The 17,271-nt window shown below is 32.6% G+C and overlaps 1 protein-coding gene across 3 annotated transcripts in view; it reads right to left on the reverse strand.

Annotated features, from left to right (window-relative positions):
* Positions 1–9,514: 9,514 nt before the first annotated feature.
* The window catches only part of LOC140059615 (mesoderm-specific transcript homolog protein-like), a 34,070-nt gene continuing 26,313 nt past the window's right edge, over positions 9,515–17,271 (reverse strand). The window contains exons 2-13 of one of the 3 annotated variants that reach the window (XM_072105597.1): positions 16,152–16,211; positions 15,620–15,785; positions 15,351–15,427; positions 15,131–15,208; positions 14,825–14,955; positions 12,797–12,855; positions 12,538–12,578; positions 12,004–12,071; positions 11,801–11,902; positions 11,637–11,713; positions 11,120–11,183; positions 9,515–9,678 (exon numbers count right to left, since the gene is read on the reverse strand). In XM_072105597.1, coding sequence (XP_071961698.1) covers positions 9,546–9,678; positions 11,120–11,183; positions 11,637–11,713; positions 11,801–11,902; positions 12,004–12,071; positions 12,538–12,578; positions 12,797–12,855; positions 14,825–14,955; positions 15,131–15,208; positions 15,351–15,427; positions 15,620–15,785 — 996 coding nt within the window. In that variant the 5' untranslated portion in view covers positions 16,152–16,211 and the 3' untranslated portion in view covers positions 9,515–9,545. Of the gene's footprint in view, positions 9,679–11,119; positions 11,184–11,636; positions 11,714–11,800; positions 11,903–12,003; positions 12,072–12,537; positions 12,579–12,796; positions 12,856–14,824; positions 14,956–15,130; positions 15,209–15,350; positions 15,428–15,619; positions 15,786–16,151; positions 16,220–17,271 lie in introns of those variants that run through there. The other 2 variants (XM_072105598.1, XM_072105599.1) reach the window with 2 other exon arrangements.

Genomic DNA, 17,271 nt, shown 5'->3' on the forward strand with positions numbered 1-17,271 from the left:
TTAAAATCATCTTCAAATTGTCCTGGTGTTACTACTGGCTTAGTTCGCCTGTTTTCTATTTCTGGTGGTGATAGGGTGATCTCGGGACCTGAAGTGAGGTTACTTCTTGAAGAATTCATTCGTCCAAAGTCTAGAGACTTTGGACGAATGACAAATGGGGATGTACCGTGGGTTTGAATATCTACATCAGGTAGTTTAGTCAATTGAGCAGTGTTCAAGCGTTGACTTGTTGTTGAATTAAAAACATAATTCGCATCTAGTGACTTTGGACGCACAGGAGACAATTGTTGCGTCTTTTTAAATGATTCAACTACACTAATTGTATGTACGAAAAAGTCTCTATTTTCGTTATCCAATTCTTGTAAGGAATCGGAATTTGATGTGTCCTCCTCTTTCTTCAAAACATCAGCATTGGAAGATCTATCAATACCCGTTGAACTATTTGAATTTGATGTGTCCTCATCATTCTCTAAAACATCAGCATTGGAATATCTATCAATACCCGTTGAGCTATTTGAATTTGATATGTCCTCATCATTCTCTAAAACATCAACATTGGAAGATCTATCAATGCCCGTTGAACTATTTGAATTTGATGTGTCCTCATCATTCTCCAAAACATCAGCATTGGAATATCTATCAATACCCGTTGAGCTATTTGAATTTGATGTGTCCTCATCATTCTCCAAAACATCAACATTGGAAGATCTATCAATGCCCGTTGAACTATTTGAATTTGATGTGTCCTCATCATTCTCCAAAACATCAACATTGGAAGATCTATCAATGCCCGTTGAACTATTTGAATTTGATGTGTCCTCATCATTCTCCAAAACATCAGCATTGGAATATCTATCAATACCCGTTGAACTATTTGAATTTGATGTGTCCTCATCATTCTCAAAAACATCAGCATTGGAAGATCTATCAATACCCGTTGAACTATTTGAATGTCTTTGACGGCTTCGAGATGTATGATTTATATCATTGTAATTGTCATATGCATTGCCATAGGCTAATATTTCAGTATTTTTTTCAAAAGAACTCGTTATGTCTGAACATCCATTGAGTCCAGACTTTGTAGAGTTATTTATTTCAAAGCTATGAGACGCCTCTACTGTAGTACATACTGGTTCAATACCTTGTGATGAGCTATGAGACGCATCAACGGTAGTACATACTGGTTCAATGCTTTGTGATGAAATAGTTTCATTACCCCGAAGTTCGGTTTGAAATATTTGTTCATAATCCGCATTAGTTTCTTTCACTTTGTTATGATCAGAGTCCGAATATTCTAATGATTGATCAGAGCAGGATAGGGGCGATGGTTGAGTTGGTATGACACAACATTCAACTTTGTTATGATCAGAGTCCGAATGTTCTAATGATTGATCAGAGCAGGATAGGGGCGATGGTTGAGTTGGTATGACACAACATTCATCGTCAGTCTGATTATCAAGTGTTTCAGTATTCGACCAGGTATGTAAACTACTGTAAAATCCATCATTGTATTGCATTGAAACAGACAGGTTTGCCATCGTCGCATTTAATGTTACACAATTTTCATTCAGATGTTCTTGCTCTAGCGACGGCTGAAGTAAATCTGGCATACTTTGAGTTCCGTTACTACGATTACTAATTTTCTCTTTGAAGTCTTTTGACGCATTTATATTTAGTAAAATTGCGCCGCCAGAATTTGTTTTTTCCATACTTTCGTTGATGTCTCCAGTGGAATTATGGTTTTTGTCCATTTTAACAGTTGGAATATTTGAATTCAATAGTTTACCACATGAATGTAATGATCGTGATACCGACGACGTGTCGTGGTGTAAATCTGTGTTAGCGTTGGTGTGCAATGGACACAAATCATGTCTTATGGTTTTACTTGAGAGTGATTCCTCTGATCTAGGTCTCCTATGATGTTCTAAAATGAAACTACGATCACATGTGGTACAATCTGAAAGTGATCTCATACGCTTAAATTCCACCAAAGAATCTAACTCATCACTACCTTTATAATATGTTTCATTTGAGAAATCATCTTTTGATGTACTTTCAGCAACATGGTTATGTTTGATATTTCCACAACAATCTATGTTCTGCTTAATATGTTCTGATCTATAACCAGTTTCTTTGTTATCATCATTTTCTTGATCATTAGAACGTAGTAAGTAGTAATCAATCGACGATTGGTCTTCTTCGCCGTCAGTCACCGAGTTTTCGTAAGAGAATCGTTTCTCTGATTGGTTATTTGCTGTTTCTGTAGACACATTTAGGTCACATGACTGTTTTGAAGACATGTAAACTGGCGTCATTAAACGTTTTACTACGTCACCCGAAATTCGAAGTTTGTGACGTTGTGTGAGATCTGGTCCGGTCTCCATCACATGATTTTCAGGCGGCAAGTGAATGGTCTGTTTTTGGGGTGAATATGCGTGACGTAAACTGCTGGTCCTCTTCACCTTAGATGAACCTCCTAGATTTATACGCAAACAAACAAATATTAATGGTAGAATATTTCAAACTAAGAATTTGAATATAATTAATAATTATTTAAAACACTTAATATTAAACGTTGAACACTTTTTTTCTTTTTAAAGTTACCCTTTTAAAACCGCGGATAAATTATGCATGTATACAATATACATGTATACAATGATGGAATATGTTTCCAATAAGTGGGTGTATTTAATGTGTACGAAAGTTAACTTTTTTTAGAAGGCAGTGATTGGCATCAACTGTAGTGTGAATATTGTCTATCGGAGCGTTTGATTCAAGCAGAGATGCGGCCTAGTGATTCACTAACTAGATACAGTAATAAACCCAGCACCAGCTGTTTCTTTTTCTAAACTAGCGCTGCTGAATTTGATGTATATATGATATTATTTTTAACAACAAATACAATATGTAAACAGATTAAATATTCATTGTCGTAATATAATCACTTCATTGTTTTTTTCTATGTAATTTCAAACATTAAAATTGTCATATTTTGCTATTATTACTTTTAGTGATACTCATGTTTTGAAATGTAAATTTTATATCTTTTACAATTAGGCTAGGTCTGTACAATTATAATGGTTGAACACTGATTGGTTACTGCTCTATAAATCGGGAATATGGACCATGCACTGGACTTTAGAAATTTCGTTGAATAGAAATTTGATTAATGAACGTGAACCTTTATTATGTTTTCTCTACACTTCAGTGCCAACTACGTTGATGTTTTCTGCAGTCTATCCTCCCCTTTATTTACCAAATTTTAAGATACACGTATCATAATGCTGTTTAAATTTACCCATGCCACTAATAAACGGTGTGGCGCCGCTAAGTAAACTAAAATAGTGTAGGGCCTATTGTTAAACGCCCTTTGAACCATGCTAATGAAAATACTGTAATATATATAATTTAAAACTAAATGTGACAACGTTATTTATAATATCATCGCAGAGCTATGTGTTATTATTGATTCATTTTATAATGTTACTTTTAAAATGTTGACATTTTCTTTGTATCCTAACTAACAATATGAACACCGTACAAACAACAACCTGTTCAGACCCTGTTGTACAGTCCTTCAGGCTAGTGAACAATGACAAGACTGTAAACAGAAAATGCATTCCACTGGTAATAATATACGGAAAGGGTAAAGTGTATAGGGGTTTTTTACGGTCACTTGTAAAATCTTAAAGGGCTTTATGATGGTGTATAATGTATTATTCTACTTTAGGTGAAATAGGTTAGATTATACGGCACAGTTTGTAAGGGAAAAGAAAACCCTTATACTTATTTTGATGGTAAAGTTAGCGAAAGAAATGCTGAAATGTGTATACTGCACTTAACAGGGAACCTTACTCATCGACTAAACAATAAGTTGTATAGGCCATGTATCATGAATGATGTTTAAAAATGTGAAATGTTCGTCAAACCTTGTAATTTGTACACTAGGGCCTATTATTATAATTCTGTAAACACATGCTCCTATTCAAAATATACAGTATTTATTTACCAGCTTTACGCTTTTACACTTATACCTTTTAAACTAATTTTGTGCTAGTTTTCGAGTTTGGACGACAAGATACATCTGTTCTTAATCATCGTCTTTTTCTTTGATTCAGCATTTAATACATTTTGTGGGTCAATTACTTCGACAAAGTCGGAATGCAAAACATATTTCAACTCACCTTTCGATGCATCAGGAATTCTAAACAGTGTACTTAATCCCGAATAATAATGTTTATGCTCAATTACAATACGAATGTTACATTCAACACCAGGACCACATTCATCACTTTTCTGGAAACGAACACCGTCAATATACGGCTGTAATGGTCCTTTGCGGTAACAATTCCAAACTGTTCGTAGGTCAGTCAGATTTATAAAAATAATTTGTAACATAACAGCAGCAGAATAATCTGCTTTTGTCACGATTCTTGTTGGGTAACGAGCGAAAAGTAGACAAAGTGAACAATAAGTGTCCGCTTCATCGAATTCTGCTTCGGAAGTCGTGACTGAAGAGGGCGGAAAAGTTTCCTTCAAATCTAGCCAATTTAATACTTGTTGTATTGTAGAAGTTGAGCTGTCCGTTCTTGATGATTCAACTATTAATTTCACTGGTAAGACTATAGTAAATGATAAATTAGTTTTACGTCTAGAAAACTAGTTTAAAATTTTTTAGGCCTATCTTGCTTTGTATAATATCGACGTAACGATTTAAAGATTTTCACCATGAAAAACAATTGTGGAATATGCCATTTTAATATCACATATTTTAAAATTTGAATTTGAGTTTTTGTAAAATTATTACAGATATACACTGTTAACAATACAACGTCAAACAACTGGTCTACCCCGTTCTAAGTTGTTACCGTATAGTTTAATACGAATTGATAAATAAACCATAAATGTACTATTGCAGTCGTGATTATAAATATGTATAAATAACAAATGTGTATTGGGTTTATATATATATTTATATATTGGGTATATTGGGTTATGTGAGGAGGCAGGACGTCACTAAAAGCCGAATGGTTTGAATGTCGTCAAAGAACGAAATTATATGTATCCTTGTGAACTGATTCTGCAACTCAGAAATAAAAATCTAAACTCACCAAATTGAACTGAATGTGTTCCACCAATAGTATTATGAGGTACTTCCCTTTTTTGTCGGGAAGGTTTTGTTGAATGTCTACGAAACGAACGTTGTGTAGTAAAATCGCCCGGTTGTTTTGGCCCAGCCATTTGTGTACATTAATTACCACCGCAGTATAGAATTTGAACTTTAGTACCTGATCTGTTCTTCCATGGTCATTTACTGTATGTTCTCTTTGGTTAGATAACTGTATCAAAAGTCAAAAGCGTTCCGGCGGATTAAAAGTCTAATACAACTGTGTACTGGAAGGTGGATTCACGGAATAAAAGGCCACTAGAATTTAAGGATTAGTGTGAACTTGGCTACTGAGGAGATCGTCTATAAATTCAGTAGTCATCGTCCGAGTAAAACGTCTATAATTATTGTTTGGACACTCAACTCATGTTTGCATAATGTTAGAAGTGTAAATATTTCAGTTATGTACCTATCTCTAAAGTAACAGAGTGTTCTCTAGAGTGCCTCAGAAAGGTAGATTAACCCTAACCCTAACCCATAATGGGGTTATTCCCATCTCCCAATTCTAAAATAAAAACTGAAACTAGTGTAGAATACGACCAATCGTAATTGATATAAAACTAGTGCCGCTATTAATACTACTCTTCTATAGGAGAAACATTAATTAATAATCATCACAGTCATAACATCAACATGATCAACATTCAGGTACATCAGTATCATCAACATTCAGGTACATCAGTATCATCAACATTCAGGTACATCAGTATCATCAACAGTCTTTAATAATAGTCACATCAACATGATCAACATTCAGGTACATCAGTATGATCAACAGTCTTTAATAATAGTCACATCAACATGATCAACATTCAGGTACATCAGTATGATCAACAGTCTTTAATAATAGTCACATCAACATGATCAACATTAGGTACATCAGTATGATCAACAGTCTTTAATAATAGTAACATCAACATGATCAACATTCAGGTACATCAGTATCATCAACATTCAGGTACATCAGTATGATCAACAGTCTTTAATAATAGTCACATCAACATGATCAACATGAGGTACATCAGTATCATCAACAGTCTTTAATAATAGTCACATCAACATGATCAACATTCAGGTACATCGGTATGATCAAGTCTTTAATAATAGTCACATCAACAAGATCAACATTCAGGTACATCAGTATGATCAACAGTCTTTAATAATAGTCACATAAACATGGTCAACATTCAGGTACATTAGTATGATCAACAGTCTTTAATAATAGTCACATCAACATGGTCAACATTCAGGTACATCAGTATCATCAACAGTCTTTAATAATAGTCACATCAACATGATCAACATTCAGGTACATCGGTATGATCAAGTCTTTAATAATAGTCACATCAACAAGATCAACATTCAGGTACATCAGTATGATCAACAGTCTTTAATAATAGTCACATCAACATGATCAACATTAGGTACATCAGTATCATCAACAGTCTTTAATAATAGTCACATCAACATGATCAACATTCAGGTACATCGGTATGATCAAGTCTTTAATAATAGTCACATCAACAAGATCAACATTCAGGTACATCAGTATGATCAACAGTCTTTAATAATAGTCACATCAACATGATCAACATTCAGGTACATCAGTATGATCAACAGTCTTGAATAATAGTCACATCAACATGATCAACATTCAGGTACATCAGTATGATCAACAGTCTTTAATAATAGTCACATCAACATGATCAACATTCAGGTACATCAGTATGATCAAGTCTTTAATAATAGTCACATCAACATGATCAACATTCAGGTACATCAGTATCATCAACAGTCTTTAATAATAGTCACATCAACATGATCAACATTCAGGTACATCAGTATCATCAACAGTCTTTAATAATAGTCACATCAACAAGATCAACATTCAGGTACATTAGTATGATCAACAGTCTTTAATAATAGTCACATCAACATGATCAACATTCAGGTACATCAGTATCATCAACAGTCTTTAATAATAGTCACATCAACAAGATCAACATTCAGGTACACCAGCATGATCAACATTCAGGTACATCAGTATGATCAACAGTCTTTAATAATAGTCACATCAACATGATCAACATTCAGGTACATCAGTATGATCAAGTCTTTAATAATAGTCACATCAACATGATCAACATTCAGGTACATCAGTATCATCAACAGTCTTTAATAATAGTCACATCAACATGATCAACATTCAGGTACATCAGTATCATCAACAGTCTTTAATAATAGTCACATCAACAAGATCAACATTCAGGTACATTAGTATGATCAACAGTCTTTAATAATAGTCACATCAACATGATCAACATTAGGTACATCAGTATCATCAACAGTCTTTAATAATAGTCACATCAACATGATCAACATTCAGGTACATCAGTATCATCAACAGTCTTTAATAATAGTCACATTAACATGATCAACATTCAGGTACATCAGTATGATCAACAGTCTTTAATAATAGTCACATTAACATGATCAACATTCAGGTACATCAGTATGATCAACAGTCTTTAATAATAGTCACATCAACATGATCAACATTCAGGTACATTAGTATGATCAACAGTCTTTAATAATAGTCACATCAGTATGATCAACATTCAGGTACATCAGTATGATCAACAGTCTTTAATAATAGTCACATCAACATGATCAACATTCAGGTACATCAGTATGATCAACAGTCTTTAATAATAGTCACATTAACATGATCAACATTCAGGTACATCAGTATGATCAACAGTCTTTAATAATAGTCACATTAACATGATCAACATTCAGGTACATCAGTATGATCAACAGTCTTTAATAATAGTCACATCAACATGATCAACATTCAGGTACATTAGTATGATCAACAGTCTTTAATAATAGTCACATCAACATGATCAACATTCAGGTACATCAATATGATCAACATTCAGGTACATCAGTATCATCAACAGTCTTTAATAATAGTCACATCAACATGATAAACATTCAGGTACATCAGTATCATCAACAGTCTTTAATAATAGTCACATCAACAAGATCAACATTCAGGTACATTAGTATGATCAACAGTCTTTAATAATAGTCACATCAACATGATCAACATTAGGTACATCAGTATCATCAACAGTCTTTAATAATAGTCACATCAACATGATCAACATTCAGGTACATCAGTATCATCAACAGTCTTTAATAATAGTCACATTAACATGATCAACATTCAGGTACATCAGTATGATCAACAGTCTTTAATAATAGTCACATTAACATGATCAACATTCAGGTACATCAGTATGATCAACAGTCTTTAATAATAGTCACATCAACATGATCAACATTCAGGTACATTAGTATGATCAACAGTCTTTAATAATAGTCACATCAGTATGATCAACATTCAGGTACATCAGTATGATCAACAGTCTTTAATAATAGTCACATCAACATGATCAACATTCAGGTACATCAGTATGATCAACAGTCTTTAATAATAGTCACATTAACATGATCAACATTCAGGTACATCAGTATGATCAACAGTCTTTAATAATAGTCACATTAACATGATCAACATTCAGGTACATCAGTATGATCAAGTCTTTAATAATAGTCACATTAACATGATCAACATTCAGGTACATCAGTATGATCAACAGTCTTTAATAATAGTCACATCAACATGATCAACATTCAGGTACATCAGTATGATCAACAGTCTTTAATAATAGTCACATTAACATGATCAACATTAGGTACATCAGTATGATCAACAGTCTTTAATAATAGTCACATCAACATGATCAACATTCAGGTACATCAGTATGATCAACAGTCTTTAATAATAGTCAAATTAACATGATCAACATTCAGGTACATCGGTATGATCAAGTCTTTAATAATAGTCACATCAACATGATCAACATTCAGGTACACCAGTATGATCAACATTCAGGTACATCAGTATGATCAACAGTCTTTAATAATAGTCACATCAACATGATCAACATTCAGGTACATCAGTATGATCAACATTCAGGTACATCAGTATCATCAACAGTCTTTAATAATAGTCACATCAACATGATCAACATTCAGGTACATCAGTATGATCAACAGTCTCTAATAATAGTCACATCAACATGATCAACATTCAGGTACATCAGTATGATCAACAGTCTTTAATAATAGTCACATCAACATGATCAACATTCAGGTACATCAGTATGATCAACAGTCTTTAATAATAGTCACATCAACATGATCAACATTCAGGTACATCAGTATGATCAACAGTCTTTAATAATAGTCACATCAATTGACAGAAGTTGACAAATGTATCAATAAACAATTATTTCTTTATTCATTTTTATTTGTTAGAAAGTAAAATTGGTTTGATAAAGTTTTTAAAATGCTTGCTGACATTCTTTGGATCTTCCCAATGTGGATAGTGACTTATGCTTGTATTAAGAACGTCTACACTGCAATTTGGAACAAGTTTTCTGGAAAATCAAAGATAACATGTTATTGGAAAAAAGCCACACACAAAATGAAATTTTTTTAATCTATATTACAAGTGAGAGAGTTTGTACGTCTGTCTGTTTGTTTGTTTGTTCGTTATAAAAATTTTTTTTACTGCACGTAATCTTACATATGGGGTATCAAAATGACCGCAATTGTACCGGGAATGTTCTAAGCTATATTTCAACATCATCCGCCACCTAGGATCCAAGTTAGGGACCAAAATGTGGTCAAAACCCCCACTTTCGATGTTTGTTTGTTATACAAATTTCTGTTTCTGCACGTAACCATACATATGGGGTATCAAAATGATGGCAATTGTACCCGGAAGGTTTTAAACTACATTTTAAAAACTCCTGGGGTTTTTGTGGAAGGGGTGGGGGTGTGTGGTGGTTTGTGATGTCATTTTTGCTAGGGCTCGGGGTTGTAGGCTATCGAATTGTAAAATTATACTAAAAAAGTATTTGAATTATCCTCAGCAGGGCGTTTGGGGAAGTATAGATATACATATTTTATTCATTAACCAATATGACACCTATATTCAATTACACATTTAGCAAAGTACTTTAACCATATCCAGCTATGTATCAGTCTCTTGGACTGTCTCATTACAGATATCCATTCCTGTGTGAACATACGTTGTTTACTGTTACTGTGTTCAACTACATCACCATGCCTCCACAGGAAAAACGTCAATTGTGGGAGAGTGGGGTTGGGAAATAGGGTTTGGGAGTTGGGGTTCAGGGGATAGTGGGGATTTTGCTTACATCAGAATTGTGGTTGGAAAATATTAAAGTATTCAATTATCCCTGGGAAGCGGCTGCCACTGAGGGATTATGGGTTGGGAGTGATAATAACATAATTTGTACTGGAACCGTCTTCAACACAACACATCACCCAGTGTATCTGGGGTGTGTTTGTAGGGGGAGGAGGAGGAGCGAAAATACTGGCGTAATGAAGTAGCCTATATGCTGGGAATTGTACTAGGAAAAGTTACTATATTTGAACTGTCCAGGGGAGGAGTTAAGGTTTGTTGATTGTGGCTGGGGTGGTGAGAGGAGAAAGAAGGCTGGGGGACCGCAGTATCTAAATTAGATATTTTAATTATCAGCCAATATGACACCTATTCATTTACAAAATTTACAACGTACTTCAACCATTATTAGACCCATCATAGCTATGTATACTCCTCTCAATTTGAAGTTTAGATTGCATTGAATTTGTCCATCCCTGGGAAGAATTTGTTTTTAAAAAAGAGTATGGGGTAGTATTGAAGAGGGGTGGAGGTTGGTGAGTATAGACAGATACTGGCGTCGAGTGTTTAGAAGGCTTTAAACTAATTTTAAAACCCGCCCTGGGGCGGTTATAATTGCTAGTGAAGTTATATTTCTGGAAAGTATTCGAATACAAATTATTTCTTACCTAAATCTCTTCAGAAAAGTTTCTGGCCCATTAATTGGATCACTTGGGCCATAAATAAGATGTACTAAAAAAGAAAGAAATAAATAAGAAGACTTCTGCTAAATATGAACATAAACTTTATTATTGTATCATCTTATGTGTTTATACCGTACGATACTATAACAAAATTAATTGTTTAATTTTTGAAAATAATTAATGAGACCTTTGTGTACATACATGGCACTGTGGTGTTTTGTAGAACATGGACCCATATATCTCGTTTATATACTGGAGCAAGCTGTGATTATAACCCTAACCCTTTGTGTACATACATGGCACTGTGGTGTTTTGTAGAACATGGACCCATCTATCTCGATTGGCATGCCTTTGGTTTATACACTGGAGCAAGCTGTGATTATAACCCTAACCCTTTGTGTACATACATGGCACTGTGGTGTTTTGTAGAACATGGACCCATCTATCTCGTTTATATACTGAAGCAAGCTGTGATTATAACCCTAACCCTTTGTGTACATACATGGCACTGTGGTGTTTTGTAGAACATGGACCCATCTATCTCGATTGGCATGCCTTTGGTTTATATACTGGAGCAAGCTGAAAAACAAACAACATTTGTTGGTTAGTTTTCCAATCCTGTAAACTTTATGTTGCACATGTTATCTTCTATATTACAATACCCACTCAGCTGTTACTAGGTAGCCATCATTCCAAATATTAGCAGACCAGAAATCAGCTAATTCCTCTTCACTTGGTTTTGTATTCTCGCCAAATACATCTGAAAAACTAGAATAACATTTCTATATCAACTAAAAACAACAATCATCATCTTAACATTTATTATCAATAGTTTTGACCAATAGCCTGCAACCAGTTTATAGTCTTACCTTTGTTTAAATATTACATAATTTGTAAGTCTCATAAGTACAGGTGATAAATATTTGTTTAACAAAAGCTGAAATAAAAGATAATTTTACAAAATTAAAGATCAATATTCATTTGATTTAGTTATTAAGTTATTAACTGCATCAATTACAAAGAAAATGGTTTACAAAAATATGAAAAACAAAATTTAAAGTATGATTTGATTTGTTTAGATTTGAATATGCAATGTACAGTAGAACAAACCTTTTGAATCAATTTTGGATTGTGACTTTTAGGTAGGATTGTGACTTTTAGGTAGGATTGTGACTTTTAGGTAGGATTGTGACTTTTAGGTAGGATTGTGACTTTTAGGTAGGATTGTGACTTTTAGGTAGGATTGTGACTTTTAGGTAGGATTGTGACTTTTAGGTAGGATTGTGACTTTTAGGTAGGATTGTGACTTTTAGGTAGGATTGTGACTTTTAGGTAGGATTGTGACTTTTAGGTAGGATTCCTAAAGAATGAAGAAAAGTTATTTTGAAGTAAAACAAACAAACCTTTTGTATGATTTTTGGAAAGTTTGTTTCAGGCAAAATACCTAAAGAAATCAAGAAACAATATTAGTATATTATTAAGCAAGTATAGGAGTACATGTGATTATTTAAATGTTTTTTTTCTGTCAGTTGCCACTCTACATACGTCTCAGCCATCCGCTTTTATCATCCATAGCTTTTCATTGTATTTCATTTTTATCCACCTGTCTTAAATTATTATTACACTCTCTACAGTACCAAACCAACATACAAGCATGCTTACCACCGTTTAGTAGTGTTACACTCTGTAATAAAATCCTGTCTTTTTCCCCATCTTCAAACCTATACAGTAAAAATATAAGATGTATTATTGCTATGCTACCCTAAGCATAATATAAGATGTATTATTGTTATGCTACCTTAAGCATAATATAAGATGTATTAGTGTTATGTTACCTTAAGCATAATATAAGATGTATTATTGTTATGCTACCCTAAGCATAATATAAGATGTATTATTGTTATGTTACCTTAAGCATAATATAAGATGTATTATTGTTATGCTACCCTAAGCATAATATAAGATGTATTATTGTTATGCTACCCTAAGCATAATATAAGATGTATTATTGTTATGCTACCCTAAGCATAATATAAGATGTATTATTGTTATGCTACCCTAAGCATAATATAAGATGTATTATTGTTATGCTACCTTAAGCATAATATAAGATGTATTATTGTTATGCTACCCTAAGCATAATATAAGATGTATTATTGTTATGCTACCTTAAGCATAATATAAGATGTATTATTGTTATGCTACCCTAAGCATAATATAAGATGTATTATTGTTATGCTACCCTAAGCATAATATAAGATGTATTATTGTTATGCTACCCTAAGCATAATATAAGATGTATTATTGTTATGCTACCCTAAGCATAATATAAGATGTATTATTGTTATGCTACCCTAAGCATAATATAAGATGTATTATTGGTATGCTACCTTAAGCATAATATAAGATGTATTATTGTTATGCTACCCTAAGCATAATATAAGATGTATTATTGTTATGCTACCCTAAGCATAATATAAGATGTATTATTGTTATGCTACCCTAAGCATAATATAAGATGTATTATTGTTATGCTACCCTAAGCATAATATAAGATGTATTATTGTTATGCTACCCTAAGCATAATATAAGATGTATTATTGTTATGCTACCTTAAGCATAATATAAGATGTATTATTGTTATGCTACCCTAAGCATAATATAAGATGTATTATTGTTATGCTACCTTAAGCATAATATAAGATGTATTATTGTTATGCTACCCTAAGCATAATATAAGATGTATTATTGTTATGCTACCCTAAGCATAATATAAGATGTATTATTGTTATGCTACCCTAAGCATAATATAAGATGTATTATTGTTATGCTACCCTAAGCATAATATAAGATGTATTATTGTTATGCTACCCTAAGCATAATATAAGATGTATTATTGGTATGCTACCTTAAGCATAATATAAGATGTATTATTGTTATGCTACCCTAAGCATAATATAAGATGTATTATTGTTATGCTACCCTAAGCATAATATAAGATGTATTATTGTTATGCTACCCTAAGCATAATATAAGATGTGTTATTGTTATGCTACCCTAAGCATAATATAAGATGTATTATTGTTATGCTACCCTAAGCATAATATAAGATGTATTATTGTTATGCTACCTTAAGCATAATATAAGATGTATTATTGTTATGCTACCCTAAGCATAATATAAGATGTATTATTGTTATGCTACCCTAAGCATAATATAAGATGTATTATTGTTATGCTACCTTAAGCATAATATAAGATGTATTATTGTTATGCTACCCTAAGCATAATATAAGATGTATTATTGTTATGCTACCCTAAGCATAATATAAGATGTATTATTGTTATGCTACCCTAAGCATAATATAAGATGTATTATTGTTATGCTACCCTAAGCATAATATAAGATGTATTATTGTTATGCTACCCTAAGCATAATATAAGATGTATTATTGTTATGCTACCTTAAGCATAATATAAGATGTATTATTGTTATGCTACCTTAAGCATAATATACGATGTATTATTGTTATGCTACCTTAAGCATAATATTAAGAACGAATTTTAGTTGTACTATTTATTTTTTATAAGATGAAACTTTTAGAAGACATTCCAGTGTATAATTAGAATTTTTTAAATAAAGCATTAAAAGAAAAAATGCCCGGAAAGAAGCAATATGTTACTACAGTACCTGGCTAGGATCTCTTGTGCGATGGTGTCACCTAGGTCATGGGCTAATATATTAACTTTGTTTATTGATAGACTTTTAAGTAGATATGTAATAATATCAGCTTGTTCAAAAACAGTGTAATTGTGTACTTTCTGAAAAACAAACCCCAAAAACAAAACATTAGCTAATTATAACAACCAGTATGTGTATAATTAGTATATTAGTTGTGTGGACTAAAAAACTGTATCATGTTCTTAACATGTTACTAGGTGCGGTACAATAGACAGAGAGTGTTATATATTGTTGTAAATAAGCATGATTACTCACAGGCTTATCGCTGAACCCAAATCCTAGCATATCAGCAACAATGACTCTTCCAAATATATTCTGCAAGTCTGGCAAAATCTTTTAAAAATAAAAAATGATCTTATTTATTTTCTTAATAAGAATTACCATGTTGTTACCTGCTCAGGTTTAAGTACTGTATGTTATAGTTAGTCTACTCAAACAGACTTTCCAGATGCCATACTATCAATGTAGTCACTACCTTTATAAAGTCAAAACTTGATGTTGGAAATCCATGAATACACACAAGAACATCTTCGTTATTTTCATTACCATAATCTGTGATGAAAAATAACAAATCTAATTTAATTAGTAAAAAGGTTCATCTGGATCACTGTATTTAATGGATCTAATTTAATTCCTGAAAATAGTTTTTCTCTTGGACTGCTGCACTTCAGTAAACATTTCTAATGTACAGTGTTAATGTTAGTACCACCACCATCTTCTCTTGGCAGTTATTTGAGTATTTACCATGATAGAAAATGTTGTTATTTTGAAAGTTAAACATCTTTCCAGATTGTTTCCATTTCTTTAATGTATCTGACAAAGGAGGAGGTGGATAGTTGAGAAATACAGCAATTGCAGCAACACATGTTGATAGGAGGAGTAAGTACGACTTGTTGAGATGGAGGGACATCTAAAACAAAATACAAAATCACTTTAATTTACCTACCCTCTCATTAGAGAAGTTATTAGTGGGGATCCCACATTCTGGCCTACCTAGCGCCCCTCTCTCACACCTGGGAGGTATTCCCATACCTTCATGCTCTCACACTCAGACCTAACCCTACGTACTTAACACTCTAGGCCTAGGACTACTAGCTAGCCTATGTAGCCTAGGCTCTAGGCGGCCTACTCTACTACGAACGAGGATGGCCTACTTACTTACTACAAACAAACGGTTAACAACCCCACAAACACCTAGGCCTACTAGTATTAAATGCCTAACTACTAGCCAGAGGACCTATACTAGGCCTAGTTTAATAATACTGTACTACTGTACTATGATTAATTATCTATTTGAGTCTATCTATATGTGTTTTAGTTTATAAAACACATTAACCGGCCACGCAGGTATATAAACTATACCAAACTGGCGAGTAAATCATGTTTTACTTTTTAAACCTCGCAACGTCTGGTTGAACAGGCTACTTGGACAAATATTTTCTATTAGCCTAGGGGTTATTGCGATTTGGATGTTTCTGATTGGTTGTAGCCATGGACTATATTGATTAACACTGTTCTGATTGGTTGTAGCTTTGAATACATCTTCTCGGAACTCGTCCTTAATACAATAGCAATTTAGCACAGTGTTTTACTATATAACCAGATAAATAATAGGAAACATTTAATAATTTGATAAATGACATTTAAATAGCAATTTAGGTAAATGTCTTTTGAAATGAAATTAAATAAATTATAACCAATTTGGTTAGAGTAAAACACAATGATAAAGAATAGGAAACATTTAATAATATGATAAATTACATTTACATAGCAATTTAGCACTGTGTTTTACTATAACCAATTTGGTTAGAGTAAAACACAATGATAAAGAATAGGAAACATTTAATAATATGATAAATGACATTTACATAGCAATTTATCACTGTGTTTTACTATAACCAATTTGGTTAGAGTAAAACACAATGATAAAGAATAAGAAACATTTAATAATATGATAAATGTCATTACATAGCAATTTATCACTGTGTTTTACTATAACCAATTTGGTTAGAGTTAAACACAACGATAAAGAATAGGAAACATTTAAAAATATGATAAATGACACATTCACATAGCAATTTAGCACTGTGTTTTACTAAACCAATTTGGTTAGAGTAAAACACAACGATAAAGAATAAGAAACATTTAATAACATGATAAATGTCATTACATAGCAATTTATCACTGTGTTTTACTATAACCAATTTGGTTAGAGTTAAACACAACGATAAAGAATAGGAAACATTTAAAAATATGATAAATGACACATTCACATAGCAATTTAGCACTGTGTTTTACTATAACCAATTTGGTTAGAGTAAAACACAATGATAAAGAATAGGAAACATTTAATAATATGATAAATTGCTAGCACTGTGTTTTACTATACCAATTTA

The sequence above is a fragment of the Antedon mediterranea genome, chromosome 9 (genome assembly GCF_964355755.1).
Source record: "Antedon mediterranea chromosome 9, ecAntMedi1.1, whole genome shotgun sequence".
Lineage (NCBI taxonomy): Eukaryota > Metazoa > Echinodermata > Crinoidea > Comatulida > Antedonidae > Antedon > Antedon mediterranea.